Raw genomic sequence first — 19,579 nt, 5'->3', positions numbered from 1 at the left:
TTCCCTAAGGAAGCGTTCAAGTATTACGCAACGCGATTTTTGAAAATTTTTAACCCCCCCTCTCCCCTACGTAACGCACTCTTATGGGAGTTTAACTATTGCGTAACGCAATTTTTGAAGATTTTTGACCCCCCCAAGGGGCCGTCCATTAATCACGTGAGGCTCGAAAGGGGGGGAGGGGGTCTATAAAAAATCACGAAATGTCTCAATCCACGTGATATACGTGGTCTTAAACCTCAAAATGTATCACCAAAGGGGAGGGGGGGTTAAAAAATGCTAAAAAAAAACCTCACGTGATTAATGTACGGCCCCCAAGCTGCGTTACATAATACTTGAATGGTCCCTAATATACTTATTTCTAATTTTATCCTTTTTTGTCACTCCACTCATCCTTCTAAGCATTCTTATTTATCCCATATGCATTCGTTGTTCCTTTTTCTTTTTCACTGCCCAACATTCAATTCAGTACATCATAGCCAGTCTTATGGCTGTTTTATAGAATTTTCTTTTCAGCTTCATTGGAATTTTTCTGTCACACAACACACCACTCGCTTCCTTCCGCTTCATCCATCCAGCCCTAATTCTACTGCATGCATTTCCATCTATTTTTCCATTACTCCAATACTGATCCTAGGTAGTTAAAACTATTACTTTTCACAATCATTTCACCATCCAAAGATACCATTTTATTTGTAGTAACTCCATATTTAAATGAACATTCCAATACTAAGTTTTAAACCTTTTTCCTCCAGAGCTTGTCTCTACTGTTCCACTTTTTGTTCTAAGTATCTTTCACTATTTTCATTTTCTATTAACACTACATCATCAGCATACATTAAGCACCATGAAATGTTACCTTGTAGTTTCGCTATTATCTGGTCCAAAAATAATGAGAATAAAATAAGGACTAAGCATCGAGCCTTAATGCAATCCTACTTTCACATGAAATTTATCAGTCTCTCCCACACCTGTCCTAACACTAGTCGTTACTCCCTCATACATATCCCTCACAATCTTTACATATTCACCAGGGACTCCTTTCTTATTGAGTGCCCACCACAGAATCTCTCGAGGAATTCTACATATGCTTTCTCAAGATCAGTGAATACCATATGAGCGTTTGTTTAGATAAAAACATTGTAAACTTTAATATGGGTAAAATTTGGTTTTGATTGTCTAAAAATAATGATTGTTTTATGCTTTAGGATATAATATCCTAATAGTTCAACCCTTAAAAACATTACAATTTTTATAAGTAGATAATTTAATAGATCTATACAGAAAAAAAGTAGAATTAAAGAATTACAAAAACATTTATTTACACAAAAATACGTATTTACAAATATGTAGAAGTACAAATACCAATAGTTTTTAAGTCATCTTCCATTATACCAACCAGTTCTGTGGTATTATACATGCATTGAAAATGTTCCATTAGCGGAGTATTCGAATATTTCGAAAAAAAAATTTGTTTTATAAACATAGCTCCTTCATTTTTGGCGGTAAAAAGTTTTTTCAAAAACGATTTTGTAGGATTTTTGAAGAACTATAAGACTGTGTAAATTAAATTCTGTTAGATCCCTTACTTTTTAATTGGGGTGGGTTTAAAGGGCTCGAATAAGGGGGTGTTTGCTTGTAAATAGAGGTTTTAAACAGCTATATCTCGCTAACTATTCACTGTAATGAAAATCTATGCACAATATAATTTTAGTTATTAAAAAAGCGACAATATAGTAATCCATGATATTTTTCGTATCTCCAGTATTTTCGGAGATATTTTGAAGTGATAGGTGAAAAATACGTAATTGCAAAAAATCAATTTTTCTTTAAACTCCAATTTTTCTAAAATTAGGCCTTATAAATAGGTCAAACTTCTTGAGTTATTGACAATACAAATATACAAGGAATTACAGAAAGGTAAAGACCAATTTGTAATTGAGAGGGTAGTTAGGGGGTTATTTTCACTGATTTTTTCGTAGAGAAAAGCAGGTACTGACTTATTTTTGATCATAAGTCGCCCTATTTTCATGTTAGAAATTTTTTATTATTATTTGAAAGGTTTAATTGTATACTTGAAAAAAGATAATTTAAGTTTTCCTCGAAAATTGCAAAGTTTTCCCATTGAATATTTCAAATTATGCATTTGACGAGAAAAGCTAACCTTTAACATGCCGTATCTCGGTTTGTATTGGTCTTAAACATATTATAGAAGAATAATTTAATTTGCGTTTCAAGCAGATTGAAAATGTGGAGAACTTCACGTACCTTGGAAGTGTCATAACAGAAAGCGGAGGTACAGAAGACGATATTCGTATGAGGATACGAAAAGCTCAACAAGCTTTCAGCATGCTTAACCCTGTTTGGAGGTCTGGAGAATATACTACAAGGACAAAGATCCGAATATTCCAGTCAAATGTTATGTCTGTTCTACTCTATGGATGTGAAACCTGGAAAGTGACAAAATACCTTACAGACAAATTGCAGGTCTTTGTTAACAAATGTCTACGAAGAATTGTTCGTATTTTCTGGCCAAACACCATCAGAAACGAAGATTTGCTACACCTGACCCAACAAAAGAGGGTAGAAAATGAAATCAAATACAGAAAGTGGGGGTGGATAGGTCACACACTCCGAAAAGATAGTTCCAGTATTGCAAAAAATGCCCTAGAGTGGAATCCCCAAGGAAAGAGAAAAAGAGGTCGCCCAGCACAAACTTATAGAAGATCCATCATGGACGAGATAAGAAGTCAAGGAAAGTCTTGGAATGAGGTGAAGGCCCTAGCGCAAAATAGAACCCGATGGCGCGTTTTCACTGAAGCTCTATGCTCCACTTAGGAGTTCAAGAACATTATATATACTAAGAGATACAATTTTGCTATCTGCAGTTTTTTCGATTAAATGCATATTTTTCAAGGTATTCTCAAAAAACCCTTTAAAAAAGTCGATTTTTTCGACGAAAAACTGTTAGTTACATCGATTTACATGGTTAAAATGTAATAAAAAATTCCCACCTCCTTGGCAGCCACCTCCATGGTTTTAGCGTACAGCGGTATGATATAGAAAATGATTCTTGGATTATTCCCTACCTTCTGTGAAAATTTCAAGTACATAAATCCATGCTGGACGAAAAAATTGCGAGCCAAAATGCTTCATTTCCTCGACTACTACCCAACCAGTGCGTTAGTCGCTTGTGACTGCTGCAACAAATTAAAATTTGGTATTAATATCTATTTCGATAAATTAAAGGTGAAATATCTATTTCATAAATTTTTAAATAATTCTAGAAGGGTATTAATAGAAATAAAACACAGTTTTCAGATTATTATTTTTGTTTGCCAAGAAAAGAGTTATCTACACTGCACAATATCCTCTGAATTTTGAAATTTTCTTCTTATGTAGTAAATTTTTATTTTAGGATTGCCTCAAGAGAAAGAAACTGCGGAAATTATGAACAGACCTATGCGTCGACCTAAGGCAAGTAATTTGAAAAACCATATGAAATTGAACACTGAGAAAAAACCACATAAGTGTGACGTTTGTTCTAAGCAATTTATTCAAGCAGGTAACTTGAGAACACATTTGAGAGTGCACACTGGAGAAAAACCATACAAGTGCCAAATTTGTTTTAAAGTATTTTCTCAGTCCATTACTTTGAAGCAACATACGAGAACACATACTGGAGAAAGACCTTACAAGTGTGAGATTTGTTTCAAGCAGTTTGTTCAATTAAATGCTTTGAAACGACACGAGAAAGTTCACACTGGAGAAAAACCGTATAAGTGTGAAATTTGTTTTAAGCAGTTTAGTGCAGCATGTCATTTGAAAACACATTCTGTGGTGCACACTGGGGAAAAACCTCATAAGTGCACAATTTGTTTTAAGCAATTTAGTACGACAAGTACTTTGAAATCACATTTGAGAATCCACACTGGGGAAAAACCTCACAAGTGTGAAATTTGTTTTAAGGAATTTAATCAAGCAAGTTCTTTGAAATTACATTTGAGAGTGCACACTGGGGAAAAACCTTATAAGTGTGAAATTTGTTTTAAGACTTTTTCTCAGTCTGGTGGTTTGAAACAACATACCATGATGCATATAAATTCGTTTAGTAAACACATGAATATTCTAGAAGAAAAATCTTAGAGGGGAAGTAGAGCTCCATTTTCCCGATCCCTTCTGATTTCCTGGTATAGGTAGTCGGCGCGTTTGGTTGGCTGTGCTTAGATTTTAACGAGGAAAATAAAAATATGCAGTGGCGGCTGGTCCTATGAGGCAGGCGAGGCAGTGCCTCACCAGTATATCAATAGACTATTTACGTTATTTCGTCATCAATTCTTTAAATAAAATTTAAGTAACTCTTTGAAATTTGCTAAATAGATTTTTATGATAAAACATAAAAATGAGTATGCCGTGATCTCTGCCCTCCCTCCTACGTACGAGTATTTTGCATCTCATTCTCATCTCTCAAATTATTACAGATGAAGCATGCCTCTCTTGCCGTTTCTAACACACGGCATTTTCGTCAACGGAACCAGATGTATGCCAGCAACCAACAACAAAATTCTAACTGAGGTTCAATTTCGGAACGCGAATTTCACTATCCTTCGAGGCTAGCCTCGAAGGCTGGCCATAGTGGTACTAAGTGTAAGATACGATATACCTAAGCGTTAGTGATGAGCGAGACTGGTCTTGGTCTTGCGGTCTTGGTCTTGGTCTTGCAGCAAGACCAAGACCGCCTTTTGGTTGCAAGACCAAGACCAAGCTTGCAAGAACAAGACCAAGACCGAACCTTGCAAGACCACGCAAGACCAAGACCAACCTGCAAGACTCTTGCACTTTTTTGAGAAAAATTGGTTTTTATTATTTAACTTTATTTTTTTAGTTCAATAATATATACTGACATTGTAAGAAACCTTAAACAATATCGAATTTTTAAAATACATAATATTTTGGTTATATTTTTAAGTCGTTTTGATTAAGTCAAACGGTTTACATTTTCTCAACCTTCAAAGTGTCCAGAAGGCAAGTTTTCAAACGGCGACAGTTCAAGGACAATTGAAATTACTTGTAAGACATAAAAATGTAATGATAGACAGGGTAATCCATTAAAAAAAATGCAATTAAAAACGGTTTTATGTACCAGTAGTTTTCGCTTTTTTGTCTAATAAAAATACTGACACTTATTTCAATTCTTTTCGCATAATCGAGGAAAAATATAGGTCGTTAAATTTAAAATGAATACAAAAAATATCATAATAGATTTTGTAAAGGGATTCACAATGCTGTGAAAGCATTGTGGCCTGAATAAAAAATAACTGGTTGTCGATTGTAATGTGTCAAGCTTGGTATCGTAAAATCCAAAGCTTAGGTTCAGTTTCTGAATATAATGACAAAAATTCCGATACTGGGAAATTTTTAAAATTATTTTTTGGATTAATTTTTTACAATCAACGAAAGTTGGAAGTTGAATTATTTGTGCAAATCCCGGATGACAAACGTGTAAAGAATTTTATTGATTTCATAGTTGAAAACTATTTGGAAGAATCTAGATTTTCCCCAGAAAGGGCCAGTACTACAAATAATATGTGACGCACTTGAAATGCATGCGCATCATTTCAGTGTGTTTTAAATTCTAGTTTTTACTACCCACATCCGAATATTTTCAACTTTTTAAATGCCACAATGTGTATTCAATCCAAAAATATGTGAAAATAAGAAGTGCGAATAACTCGTGTTACGAGAGCAATGTAGTTTAAATAAAATTAAAGAACTGCAAGATAACAAATTACAGAATTAAGCGTTTATAACTCCCCATTAGGTTTAGTTATTATGTTATAGTATTAGGTCTATAAATAGGTATGGTAAATATGTACGTATTTACTAAAAAGTATGTTTTAGTTAGTTTATAAAAAAGTTATTATATTAAATAATGATTAAATAGAGTAAAAAATATTTGATTTTTGTGTTCTCTTAAAAAAATTTAATTTATGTTCTTAAATTTGACCCTCGTAGGATAAATACTACAGTGTTCGAGTGAAAGGAGCAGATCATTATCTGTTGACAACTATAAACCGTTTATTCCTTTTCGTAACATCCGTGAATTGAAGGTCCCCGACCATTTGTGGCACCTTTAAGAAGCTCTTTTTCTTTAACATTTTATTAAAATACAGGGGCAATAAACAATAATCCAGACTCAAGACGTGGTCTGAAGGCAGGCGGCAGGTATCGACAGCATGCAAAACACAACGTGGCACAACCGAAGGCCGGCAATTGCAACAAGGGTTGTAAATGCAGGTTTTTTCTACTGATAAACATTACCATTATAAAAATATACTCTAATCTCTTTATATAAAGAGAAATAATTAGGTCATTAGGTGAATGTATAATGTTAAAATTGGTATCCGTTTGAAACTACATTCTACATTCTGTTAAAATTTTAAAGCAGAAAATATAGTTTCATTCTTCACACCTTTATTTATTTCAATGTACATTTTATTCGAAATTGTTTGGATCAAATTATTACTACCAAAAAAGCAAGACCAGCAAGACTCTTGCAGCAAGACCAAGAACAAGACCGGCTAGTGCAAGACCAAGACCAAGACTGCCTTTTAGCTGCAAGACCAAGACCAAGTTTGCAAGAACAAGACCAAGACTAGCCTGGTCTTGGTCTTGTTCTTGTTTTGCTCATCACTACTAAGCGTATAATATCGAACTTCACCGTCTGTTTAATGGATAAAAATGATTGGATATGTAATTTAATCTGTTAACAATTTTAAAATCAAGCGGTGCCCGATATAATTTTGTTCTGAATACAATTAATTAATAATTAAAAAATTACTTTTCTTTATAAATTAAAAAAAAATCGGACGGGTCAGATATTTTAGATTTTATAGATCATTCGAAACAAAAAAGATCTTTTGTAATTTTTTTCTTAAGTTGATCTTTTTCGAATTATAAACAATTTAAAACTGAAAAAAAGAATGAAAGGTGACGTTTTTCAAGGCTCGAAATCTATATATATAAAAGAAAGTCGAGATTGTGTTAGTTACACCATTTATAACTCGAGAACGACTGAACATATTTTTATGAAATTTTACATGTATATTCTAGCGGACTGGGAATAGGATAATATGGAGTTTCATACCCGTACGTCATAAGGGGTGTTGCCCCCCTGATATATTTTTTAATTTTTGGAAAAACCGTTTTTTACTATTTTTATGAGATGTAGAAGCAGAAGATACATACAATCCTAAATTTTCAATTTTTTATCTCAGACCGTATTTTTTAATAGCCATTTAAATATTTTACATCTATATAAAAATTCGCCGGTCGCAGTGTTTGTTACCATACTCCTCCGAAACGACTAAACCGATTTTTATGAAATTTTGCAGGTATATTGGACTGTACTGGGAGTAGGTTGCTGTCTATATTTCATACCCGTATGTCATTAGGGGGTTGCCCATGACAACAATGACGTGAAAAATATGAAATTAAGTAGGTAGACTCCTTGCTGAATTCAAAGCAGAACCGTACTAAAATTTTTTGTCTAGCACAATCGGTGTCCGAAATACAATATCTCAAGCCGTAGCAATATTCTGAGGACAGAAGAAGAACGAGCGACAAATTTCATAGAAGAGAAGTGGCACAGTTTAACTTTGGGACTCAAATTGGGCAAAATATGAATTTTTTAATTTTGCGAAATTTTCAAAAAATATCTCTAAACGGAACCGTAAGCAGGAGAAAAATTCTGAGCACACGAAAAGAACAAACAGCAAATTATAAACTTTTATTTAATTTTAATTCATTTTGTTTAATTTTATTTAATTTAAGTATTTTATTTATTTTCGTTTATTTTATTTTATTTCATTTAATTAAATTTTATTTATTTTTATTAGACTATACATATTTTCTTTTATTTAATTTTATTAATATTTTTTAATTTATTTATTATTTTTATTTAATTTTTTTTAACTTTATTTAATTGTATTTAAGTTAATATGATTTTATTTATTTGTATTTAATTTTATTCAGTTTTATTTATTTTTATTTACGTTTATTCAATTTCATTTAATTTTAATTTACTTCATTTACTTTTTTATTTAATTTTAATTGAATTTAATTTTATTTAATCAACACCTATAGACTTGGAATCTCCCCGAACCTAATAATAAATAGATGGTTGTTTTGAATGTAGATATAATAAAGCTGTTATATTCATTATAAGATAAACAAATTTAAGATTGTAACTGTTGCACTACAAACTTTATTTTGTTACTTCTAACTAAACTTTATTATTTCAAACATCATGTGTAATTAATTAAAAATAATAATAAAACCTCATTCACATCGAGCATTTTTGTTTATTAATTACGAATTCCTTTTGTTCATTTTAAGTTTATTGTATACAACAGTTTGTTTTTATCTATTGAGGCAGTACGAAGTCTGCCGGGTCAGCTAGTATAGTAAAAAATATCATTTTTGAAATTAGAAGTCCATACCTAAATTCAAGTTCAACCATTATTCTATCAGTTTTGATAAGTAGTTTGGACTTATTTTAGTGATTTTATTTTAAAACATTGTTTTTTAGTTGTTAATCGACCGTTTTGCCATAAGGAACTTTCCTCCTTAAAAATAAAAAAAACTATCTTACATTTTTGAATAAAATATGGCAAAAATTATTATCAGGAACTGATAGAAGAGGGTTTGAACTTGAATTTAGGTTCTTGATGATTACAAAAATATAATTTTTTACGTGTGTTTTGAGCCTTTATAATCGTCATCTTTCGTTCTTTTTTCAGTTTTAAATTGTGTATAATTCAAAAACGATCAATTATATTTTTAGTTTATAGAAAAAGTTAGTTTTTAATTATTAATTAATTATAGTCAGAACAAAATTAGATCGAGCACCCCTTGTTTTTTTTAATTGTTCCTCCTTCTCCTAAGTGTCTTCTCTATTGAGGTTGGCGGTCAATATGACAAATTTCTGTCTGTTCTGGGCTTGATGAATTAAGTCATTTGCTGTTGTGTGGGCCCAATATCTGATGTTTCGTAGCCAAGATTTTTTCTTTCTTCCTATACGCCTTTAACCTTCGATCTTGATTTCTGATATTACCTGGAGCTACTCAAATTCCCTATGACGCATTACATTTACACTACATAATGACGTCTTTCTAATTTTGATAGTATTGACCAGAGGAGGACGTGTGTTCATTATTTTCAGTACTTCTTAATTCGTAGTTCTGCTGGCACAGCTTATTCTTAACATTCGGCGGTACAACCACATTTCGAATGAATTCAGTTTGTTGACGTCATACTGTTTAACGTCTAGGACTCACAGCCATATAGTAATAGAGACCATACATAACACTTTACTCTTCTCATATTGTATAATAATTGTATAATTGGTAACATACGACATCACATATCCAATAATTTTTATCCATTAATCAAATCGGTGCAGTTCGATCTTATATCGGAACCTTTACTATAACGTTTTTTTTTTTTTGAGGATAGATACAGACTTTTTTTCACGATAATGATTTAAAACTTTGTATGCCAGAAGTTTTTAAATTATTAGGGATTTGTGTTGTTTTGAAAGTGAAATCAATGAAGTGCTTCTGCAGAAAGAAGTTTCTCCGCGCTAAAAAGGATTAAAATTGAGACAGACACGATTGAGTAATATGGCAAAAGTCTCAACTGAAAATTCATTTATAAAATCGCAGGATGAGAACGCACTTATATACGAGGTAATACTGATTTCGCAGAATGTATTGTAGACCGCTTCACGTTATAACGTCACAAAAAAGACCTGGTCATTAAAGAGAATCTTAACACCGTAATAATATTATTCCTCAAATGTAGGGTGCCTCACCATCTTTTACTATCACGAGCCGCCCCTGAAAATATGTATTATAAAAGCCGATCCCAACGAAATATTTTCAAATGACACATTTTTAAAAAGACCTTACAGAGGCAGCCTAGACTTCAACATAAAGTTTTAATTTTTCACTAGGGAAATAAGTCTTTTCGACTCAAATGCTTTTCGAAGGAGTTTTAAACGGGAAACTGTAGTAACTCTAATGTCAATAGATAATGTAATTTTATTGTAAATATATTATGTTGAAGTTGAAATGTAATCATGCTTTCTATTTGTTAAAATAAAAGAAGCTATATCTTCGATTTTTGCGTTTAATTATTCCTCATTTTGTACTTTAATAATTTAAGAACACTTCTAAACATACTGAATAAAGCTTCTAAATGTAATAAGTGGTATATAGAGTGTATGTTAAATTACATTTCACTTTGTGTTTCAAGAGATTTCAAAGTAATAAAATTGAAGTGGTAAAATAAAATTACAATTAATAATAGAAATCTTTTGATAATAACAACATATTTTTAAAAAGGCAAATTGCCTTTTACATTGTCCGGATGCAAATATTACCTTAACAACTACCGTTCCATAAGTCTCTTATCTGTGTTTTCAAAGATAATTGAAACTCTGGTTTGTACTAGAATTAAAGCATTCCTAAAAAAGCATAGTGTCTTGCATAATTTTCAACATGGTTTTACATCTTCTAAGTCTACAACTACAGCTCTTGCAAATTTCGTCAGCTTAGTGTTGGATGCTTTGGACAGACGAGAGAAGGCATGTGGTTTATTTCTCGATTTGTCCAAGGCTTTTGATACTTTGGATCATAATTTGTTGCTAATAAAACATTGGGGGATTGGTATTCGTGGTGTAGTTCTAAAATGGTTTACGTCCTACCTAGAAAATAGAAGACAAAAAGTAAAGATCAACACGAATCAAACACATTGGATATCCATTATGGTGTCCCTCAGGGTAGTGTATTGGGTCTTCTACTTTTTATAGTATATATTAATGATATAGTAGGGCCGGCGCGGCGTAGCGAAGTGGTAGTGTGCTTGGCTCGCGTGCCGGTGGTCCGGAGTTCAAATCCTACCGCTGGCAAGAACAACTAGACATTTTTAAAAATGTTTATAGGCCCCAGGTCGACGCAGCCTGAATAAAATGAGTACCTTGGGTAATAGACCAGGGCGCATCTGTAAAAATATTAGTACATTTGGACGTTGAGAGGTGACTTAATTTTTTTTGCAGAAATTGCTTGAAAATAACTCAAATAATAATATTTGAGTTATCCTCCCTCTCAAAAAGGTCCGGAACATTATTTAAATAATCAAAATGTCAAAAAATGAAGGAAAAATTCGATTTTTTTCTTCGTTTTTTGATTATAACTTTAAAAGTTTTCATTTACGAGAAAAGTTGTACTGACATAAAAGTTGCGTAATTAAATTTCCTACAATATAGAGTTGGTTAAAAATTTAAAAAATAGGCACCCTTGTTGCAGAATAGCAATAATTGCGAAAAAACTATACAAAAACAAGTATTCGCATTTTACGTTTTTCAACCATTTATGCTACACTTAGGACGTTCATATTTCACCCAGAAAAACTTTATGATACAGTAAAAAAATACTGTAAATTTCTTTAAGATCGGTTCAATATATTTTGCAAATTAAATTTTGCAATCCAGCTTTCGCAAAAAAAATTCATTTTTTCAAAATGGTACAGGACTGAAAATAAAGTAGATAGCAAGTTGAAATTTTGTTTGCTTATAGAAGTGTATTGTACCTTTTATTTGCAATTTGCAAAATTAAAATCGAGTAATTATCACGGCGTCAGGAATTTATTTAAATAAACATTTATTATTGGGCATTTCAATGACCTTTGATAATGATTGATACATTTTAATTTTTATTACATTTGGATATAAATAAATAAATTTGTTTATTGCAAAATAAAAACACATACTCTATCCTTTGAAATAACACTTTTTTTAGCAAAAACTTTCTTTGTTCATATATTTTAACTTCAGAATAAAATTTTCTTATTTTTAATCATATGCAATTATTTAAACAATATTTCACAAACAATAATAAAATTAGTTTGATTTTTGTGGAATTAAAATATTAAAATACAACAAAATATAGAGTTAGAAAATAATATATTAGATAAAGATTGGAAGAAATTTTGGTGGAAATCAACTTGCGTGAATCGAACACCGCTGTCCTGCGCGTAGCACCAAAAATTAATGTTTATTTAAAAAATTTCCTCACGCCGTGGTAATTAATCGATTTTAATTTTGCAAATTGCAAATGAAAGGTACAGTACACTTCTATAAGCAAAAAATAATTCAACTTGCTATCTGCTTTATTTTCAGTCCTGCAACCTTTTAAAAAAATGAATTTTTTTTGCGAAAGCTTGATCGCAAAATTTATTTTGCAAAATCTATTAAACCGATCTTAATAAAATTTAAAATGTAGTTTTACTATATCATAAAGTTTTTCTGGGTAAAACATGAAGGTCCTAAGTTTAGCATAAATAGTTGAAAAACGTAAAATGCGAATACTTGTTTTTTTATGTTTTATTTCGCAATTATTTCTATTTTGCAACAAGGGTTACAATTTTTTAAATTTTTAACCAATTCTATATTGTAGGAAATTTAATTACGCAACTTTTATGTCAGTACAACTTTTCTCAGAAATGAATAATTTTAAAGTTATAATCAAAAAACCAATAAAAAATCGAATTTTTCCTTCATATTTTGACATTTTGATTATTTAAACAATGTTCCGGACCATTTTGAGTGGGAGGATAACTCAAATATTATTATTTGAGTTATTTTCAAGCAATTTCTGCAAAAAAATTTGAGTCACCTCTCAACGTCCATCTCAAAACAGATGCGCCCTGGACTATAAAACCAGGGGTAATAATAGGCGGTTAAAGCGTAGCACTGGCCCTGTTACCTTTCCTTGTATACGGTAGGCCCTAGATATAACAGACAACCCTGCTATACTCCCAAAGCCACAGTGGTATAAAACGGGAGACTATTATTATTATTAATGATATAGCTTTGGTAACTAATTCACTGAGTGGAGTTAACATCATCAGTTATGCGGATGATACCGACATTCTAGTCACAGCAACATCCGATCAAAATTTGCAAAATAAAACTACACAGATACTATCCACCATCAACAGTTATTTCTTATCCAACAAACTAGTTTTGAATGAAGAGAAATCAAAGTACAATATGTGATTTTCACGTCAAATAATTTATTAAACCATCAAGCCACTATACAAGCAGCAATAGATAAAACAGACTGCACGAAGTTGCTGGGGGTCCTGTTAGACAGTAATTGTAAATGGTCAAACCACATTTCTAATTTGAAATCCAGATTAAGTAGCGCATGTTATGCATTGAGAATTATTTCACGTCTCTTTAATACATCAATATTAAAAACAGTATACTTTGCCCATTTTTACTCAATAGCCAAATATGGCATTGAAGTCTGGGGTGTACCTCTGAATTAGAGCAGATATTCGTACTTCAGAAAAGAGCTATTAGGATAATGTATAAAATGAAATTTAGAGATTCTTGTAGAGGCATCTTTAGACAAAACAATATTCTTACAATTCCTGGTCTGTATATATTTTCTTGTATAATGTATTTACATTGCAGAATTTATGAATTCAATAAATTTTAATTTAACCATGTTTATTCAACAAGATTCAGAGACAATCACTTTATGCTTCCACAACATCGTTCTGTTTTGTTGGAAGGTAGCACACATTATGCAGCTATAAGTTTCTTTAACAAATTGCCAATAGATATACGAATGAATTTACATCAGCCAAACTTTCGGAGGTGTGTACATCAATACATTTGTGAGCTAGAGCCATACTCTAAAAATAACTTTTAAGTATGTTTTATCGTATTTATTAATTTATATACTTTTAAGATGTATGTTTGTAACTTTGACTTGTCTCATACATGTACTTTGTATAATGTCGTATGTGATCAATAACTTTGACTTTGCACTATAGCTCATTTTGCCATATATGCGTAAAAGGTTGTGTTATACCAATGTGTCTTTATACCAATACGCATTAAATTTTCTAAACGAAACAGACGTATCTCGCATGAAACCGCTTCAACAACGCGAGATATGCCTGTTTTGCTTAATAAATTTGATGCATATCGGTATAAACACCCTACACCACCTTTTACGCAAATATGTCAAAATATTGAGTTACGTCATTTTGGATTAGCAGGGCAGTATAGGCCAGTATATAACGCGTTTGAATTCGCGTTATACCGCCTATATGCAATATAACGCGAACCTACATTGTAGCCGAATAATGTAATTAACAATTGAATCGGTCATTTCAAAAACAACACGAGTCACATATTCCTATTTTTACAGAAGAGCAAAGAAAACTAACTATACAGTTGAAAGATGAATGAAATGGATGACATCAAAATTCAGAGTTATATTGTAGTTTTGTTCCTAATGTTTTTACTGGACTAGTGTCGTTTTTGCACACAACGTTTATCTTAAAGGAGTCTATTCCGCTCAAAAAGTTAGTTTCTGAAAATTGTGGACTTATGCTGTTTTTGAAATGGCCGGTTCAATTATAGTATATTTTTTAATGAAAACAGAAAAGGTTATATTGTTGGTAAAAAAAAATTCAAAATTTTAAAGGAAATTTTAAAAATAGGAAAATTATAAATTTGTGTTTATAATCTAAATTTTAACCTAATAAGGAACTAATTTGAAAAACCATATCAAATTGAACATTGAGAGAAAACCACAACCTTACAAAAAAAACCTTATAAGTGTGAAATTTGTTTTAAGCAATTTATTAAAGCAAGTAAGTTGAAAATACATTTGAAGAGTACAGGGGAAAAACAAGGAATGCCAATTTTTTATGAATTTTGGCTTTTCTCGCCATGTGGTATCAAAAACAGTACTATCGATTCAGGACAATAACCAGAAAGATCAGACTATATAAATTTTCTAAGAATGTGTATTCAGGCGAAGAACCAGGATTGTCTGTACGTCACTGAGCAAAAAAAGGAATGTTAGCAGTTTTTTTGTGCATTATTAAATTAATAAGTTAATATAGATTAATATATTAAGATTATAGAATACGAATTGCTAGAATTCTGCTAAGAATCTGGTAAGTAGTCTTTAGATATCATAAGAATCAAACCTTTATTGGTGTTTATCCCGATATGTATAAAATGTGTTTTCCTTGTTTTCTACTGTACTCTTCATTTGAGTAAGTACTTGGACACTGAAGAGAAACCTTACAAGTCTGAAATTTGTTCTAAGCAATTTATTCAAGCAGATAATTTGAGAACACATTTGAGAGTGCACACTGGAGAAAAATCATACAAGTGTCAAATTTGTTTCAAGCAGTATGTTCAATTAAGTGCTATGAAACAACACAAGAAAGTTCACACTGGAGAAAAACCGCACAAGTGTGAAATTTGTTTTAAGCAGTTTAGCACAACAAGTACTTTGAAATCACATTTGAGAGTGCACACTGGTGAAAAACCTCATAAGTCTGAAATTTGTTTCAAGGAATTTAATCAAGCAAGTTCTTTGAAAACACATTTGAGAGTGCACACTGGGGAAAAACCTTATAAGTGCTAAGTTTGTTTTAAGACTTTTTCCCAGTCAGATGGTTTGAAACAACATACCATGATGCATATAAATTCATTTAGTAAACACATGAACATCCAAGAAGAAAAATCTTAGAAGAGAAGTGTGAAATCTGTTTTAACCCGGGAGTGGACGCGTGTGTCTATCAGTCCACGCAAGATTTAAAAATTATTTTATTTTAAATGTTATTTATATTGTAGAACTGGCCTTTTCAGTACCTTTCAATAAATGTTTACTTCAACTAATGACGATATTTTTGGAACAAATTTATTTTTCGGTTTTGAGATATTCAATAATGTCCTGACAGACCCCACCTGTCCACTCGTGTTACCCTTGAATGTTCAGATTCATACTTTTAATGCATATTTTTTAGGTTTTTGACCCAAATTATAAAATATTAGAAAATATTATTGGAGAGTATCAGACGGGGAAGATCGACACTGGATCAAATATTTACAGTCAAGCAGATCTTGAGGAAATCATGGGAACACGACATTGATGTTCACAACGTGTTTGTAGACTTCAAACAGGCATACGATTCAGTCAAAAGGAACAAACTATGCCATATATTGGCTGAATTGGTAGTACCACACAAGCTAATTCGACTCATTAAAGTCACAATGGATGAAACTCAGCCATGTGTACGAATACAAAACCACCGGACAAACTTTTTCAAAATGTCACAGGGACTGAAGCAGGGAGATGTGCTGACCCCAACATTGTTTAACCTGGCACTGGAGTATGCGGTTAATGTAAAACTGATGCGGTGCAAATGCAAACTGGACCAAGAAAAAAACTGGCCAACCGAAAGGTTCAACTGGCCGCTTATGCCGATGATATTAATATTATGAGTAGAACATAAACAGGAGCACAGGAAACATACGCATAGTTAAAAACGCCAACAAAAAGGCTAGGTCTGGATAATGATACAGACCCACAAAACATTATACATGAAGATAACATTGAAACGGTTGGAAAGTTTACATACCTGGGAATAGAAATACCTATATGCCGACGGATCAGACGATGGAGGAATACGGAAGAATATTATTGGAGAGTATCAGACGGGCTTCCGACGGGGAAGATCGACACTGGATCAAATATTTACAGTCAAGCAGATCTTGAGGAAATCATGGGAACACGACATTGATGTTCACAACGTGTTTGTAGACTTCAAACAGGCATACGATTCAGTCAAAAGGAAAAAACTATGCCATATATTGGCTGAATTGGCAGTACCACACAAGCTAATTCGACTCATTAAAGCCACAATGGATGAAACTCAGGCATGTGTACGAATACAAAACCACCGGACAAACTTTTTCAAAATTTCACAGGGACTGAAGCAGGGAGATATGCTGACCCCAACATTGTTTAACCTGGCACTGGAGTATGCGGTGCAAATGCAAACTGGACGAAGCAATAAACTGGCCAACCGAACGGTTCAACTGGCCGCTTATGCCGATGATATTAATATTATGAGTAGAACATAAACAGGAGCACAATGTTATTAACACAGAAAAAACAAAAATAATGATGGGAGTAGAAATATATGCCGACGGATCAGAAGATGGAGAAATACGGAAGAGAATAACGCAGGCAAACAGAGCTTATTTTGCCCTCTCCCATATAGTTCGATATAAAAGGGTCCACCGAAAAACAAAGGTCAGAATCTACATATAAAACCTTAATTCGACCAATGCTATGGTAGTGAAGCATGGGTCCTGAAAGAAACATCCAAAAACAAACTCGACACATTCGAAAGGAAAGTACTGACGAGAATACTAGGACCTGTGAGGGAAAAAGGAATCTTCAGAAATCAATACAACAACGAGCTCTATCAACTTTATAAGGAAACACCTCTGTCAGACTTCATTAGAATACAAAGATTGCAATGGGCCGGACATGTGATAAGAATGGGAGAGGATCATCATCATCAGTACCTCGACAACCCTTTTTGGGTCCTGGCTTGTTCTAGGATTCTCCGCCATTCTGTTTTGTTCCTTGCTTTGTTCTTCCAGTGGGTAATCTCGAGTGGTTTCAGATCTTGTCCCACTTGTTCCATGTATCTTAAGTTTGGGTCTTCCCTTTGACCTTCTCCCTACTGGTGTTTGCCTCATTATATGCTTTGGTGTTTCGGTCTCCAACATCCGTTCAACATGGCCCATCCAGCGTAGACGTCCGATCTTTATGGATGTTTTGACGTCGGGTTCGTTGTATGTTGCGTATAGTTCAAAATTAAGTATATCTTGTGCGCTATACGTCATTTTCTTTCACCCCCTTATATCTTCAGAAGTTAATACAACCACGAGCTCTATTAACTTTATGAGGAAACACCCCTGTCAGACTTCATTAGAATACAAAGATTGCAATGGGCCGTACATGTGATAAGAATGGGAGAGGATAGGCTACCAAAAAAGCACTGAACGCTAGAATGCAGGGAAAGAGACCGGTTGGAAAGCCAAAAAAGCGCTGCTGTGAAGACACAGTAAACAGAGACGCACAAGCCCTTTTAGGAGTCCGTGTATGGAGAAGAGCAGCTACAGACAAACAAGGGCGAAGGCAAAAAATAAAGGAGGCAAGGCTCAATTTGGGCTGTAGTGCCGTAAAAGAAGAATAAGAATTTATTGAAGCAAGTAAGTTGAAAATACATTTGAGAGTGCACATTGAAGAAAAACCACCTAAATGACATTTATTCTAAGCAATTTATTCAAGCACGTCATTTGAAAATACACACTGGAGAAAAACCATACAAGTGCCAAATTTGTTTTAAAGTATTTTGTCGGTTCATTGCTTTGAAGCAACATATCAGAACACATACTGGAGAAAGACCTTATAAGTGCGAAATTTGTCTTAAACAGTTTGTTCAATTAAGTGCTATGAAACAATACAAGAAGGTTCATACTGGAGAAAAAACGCACAAGTGTTCAATTTGTTTTAAGCAGTTTAGTGCGTCAATTAAAAACACATTCGGCGGTGCACACTGGGGAAAAACCTCATAAGTGCAAATTTTTTTTTAAGTAATTTAGTACAACAAGTACTTTGAAGTTACATTTGAGAGTACATACTGGGGGAAAACCTTATAAGTGCCAAGTTTGATTTAAGACTTTTTCCAAGTCCGGTGGTTTGAAACAACATACCATGTTGCATATAAATTTATTTAGTAAACATATGAACATCCAAGAAGAAAAATCTTAGAAGAGAAGTGTGGTCTTTTTTAATCTGGGGGTGGACAGATGTGGTCCATATAAGAATGAAAAATTATTGTATTTTAAATGTTTGTAAATTTTTAATACAAAAACAATAAATACATTTCACTAACAAGCTTATTTCATTAGATACCACAATACTTTCCCAATTCCGGTAAATTCTGCTCTCCGTTGTTGTTCAACCCTTCTTGTAAACTGTATTTCTCAAATGGTCGGCGCTAGTGATGTAAAAACGTACCTACCCGCACAAAGTAACGAGTATTTGTCCAATACACAAAGTACCGATACCTAGTTGTTAGAAATACTCGTTATTTCGGTACTTTCAGTACAAGTAAACTAACGAAATACCCAGATGTAGAGATAGTGCAAACACTCGTGACCACGGCGCAGTAGACGAAATTTGGTTTAGTCCCCACTTCCATGCGAAACGCACTGTACTATGCAATGTGAAAATATCCGCCTTCGCGCAAGCTCCATGGTCAGCACAGATCACCTAAGAGAGTTAAGTGATCTGTGATGGTCAGGAGTGTTTGCACTATCTCTACAAGATCTCGGTAAAGCGGGGCATTCACATTCCGATTTGTGGTCCCACTAATGGGATTACTTGTTGGATATTCGGCTCCATTCACGTTCCAATTTTTTATCTTACTAGCGCTCCAACTTCAGTCTGTTTTCACGGTGGTGTACATCGCTCAGCCCAAAAATGTATCGAGTAAAGTCTATGTAAAATATAATTCGGAGGATTTGTATTTTTAAAAATTGGGTATGTACTTGAGCTGAGTGTTCATAATTAAGCATGGCTTATAAGTTTCGTTTCTCTGGCATTTGTCTAGGGCTGAT

The 19,579-nt window shown here is 33.1% G+C and overlaps 1 protein-coding gene across 2 annotated transcripts in view; it reads left to right on the top strand.

The window, feature by feature from the left end:
* The window catches only part of LOC126885630 (zinc finger protein 239-like), a 47,314-nt gene extending 28,562 nt beyond the window's left edge, over positions 1 to 18,752 (top strand). Inside the window, exons 2-3 of one of the 2 annotated variants that reach the window (XM_050652264.1) lie at positions 3,416 to 3,562; positions 15,214 to 18,752. In XM_050652264.1, coding sequence (XP_050508221.1) covers positions 3,416 to 3,562; positions 15,214 to 15,521 — 455 coding nt within the window. In that variant the 3' untranslated portion in view covers positions 15,522 to 18,752. Of the gene's footprint in view, positions 1 to 3,415; positions 7,890 to 15,213 lie in introns of those variants that run through there. The other variant, XM_050652263.1, reaches the window with a different exon arrangement.
* Positions 18,753 to 19,579: the final 827 nt, after the last annotated feature.

Source organism: Diabrotica virgifera, chromosome 1, assembly GCF_917563875.1.
Source record: "Diabrotica virgifera virgifera chromosome 1, PGI_DIABVI_V3a".
NCBI lineage: Eukaryota > Metazoa > Arthropoda > Insecta > Coleoptera > Chrysomelidae > Diabrotica > Diabrotica virgifera.
Note: the sequence above shows the minus strand (reverse complement) of the source record. Positions and strands in the feature narration are given on the sequence as shown.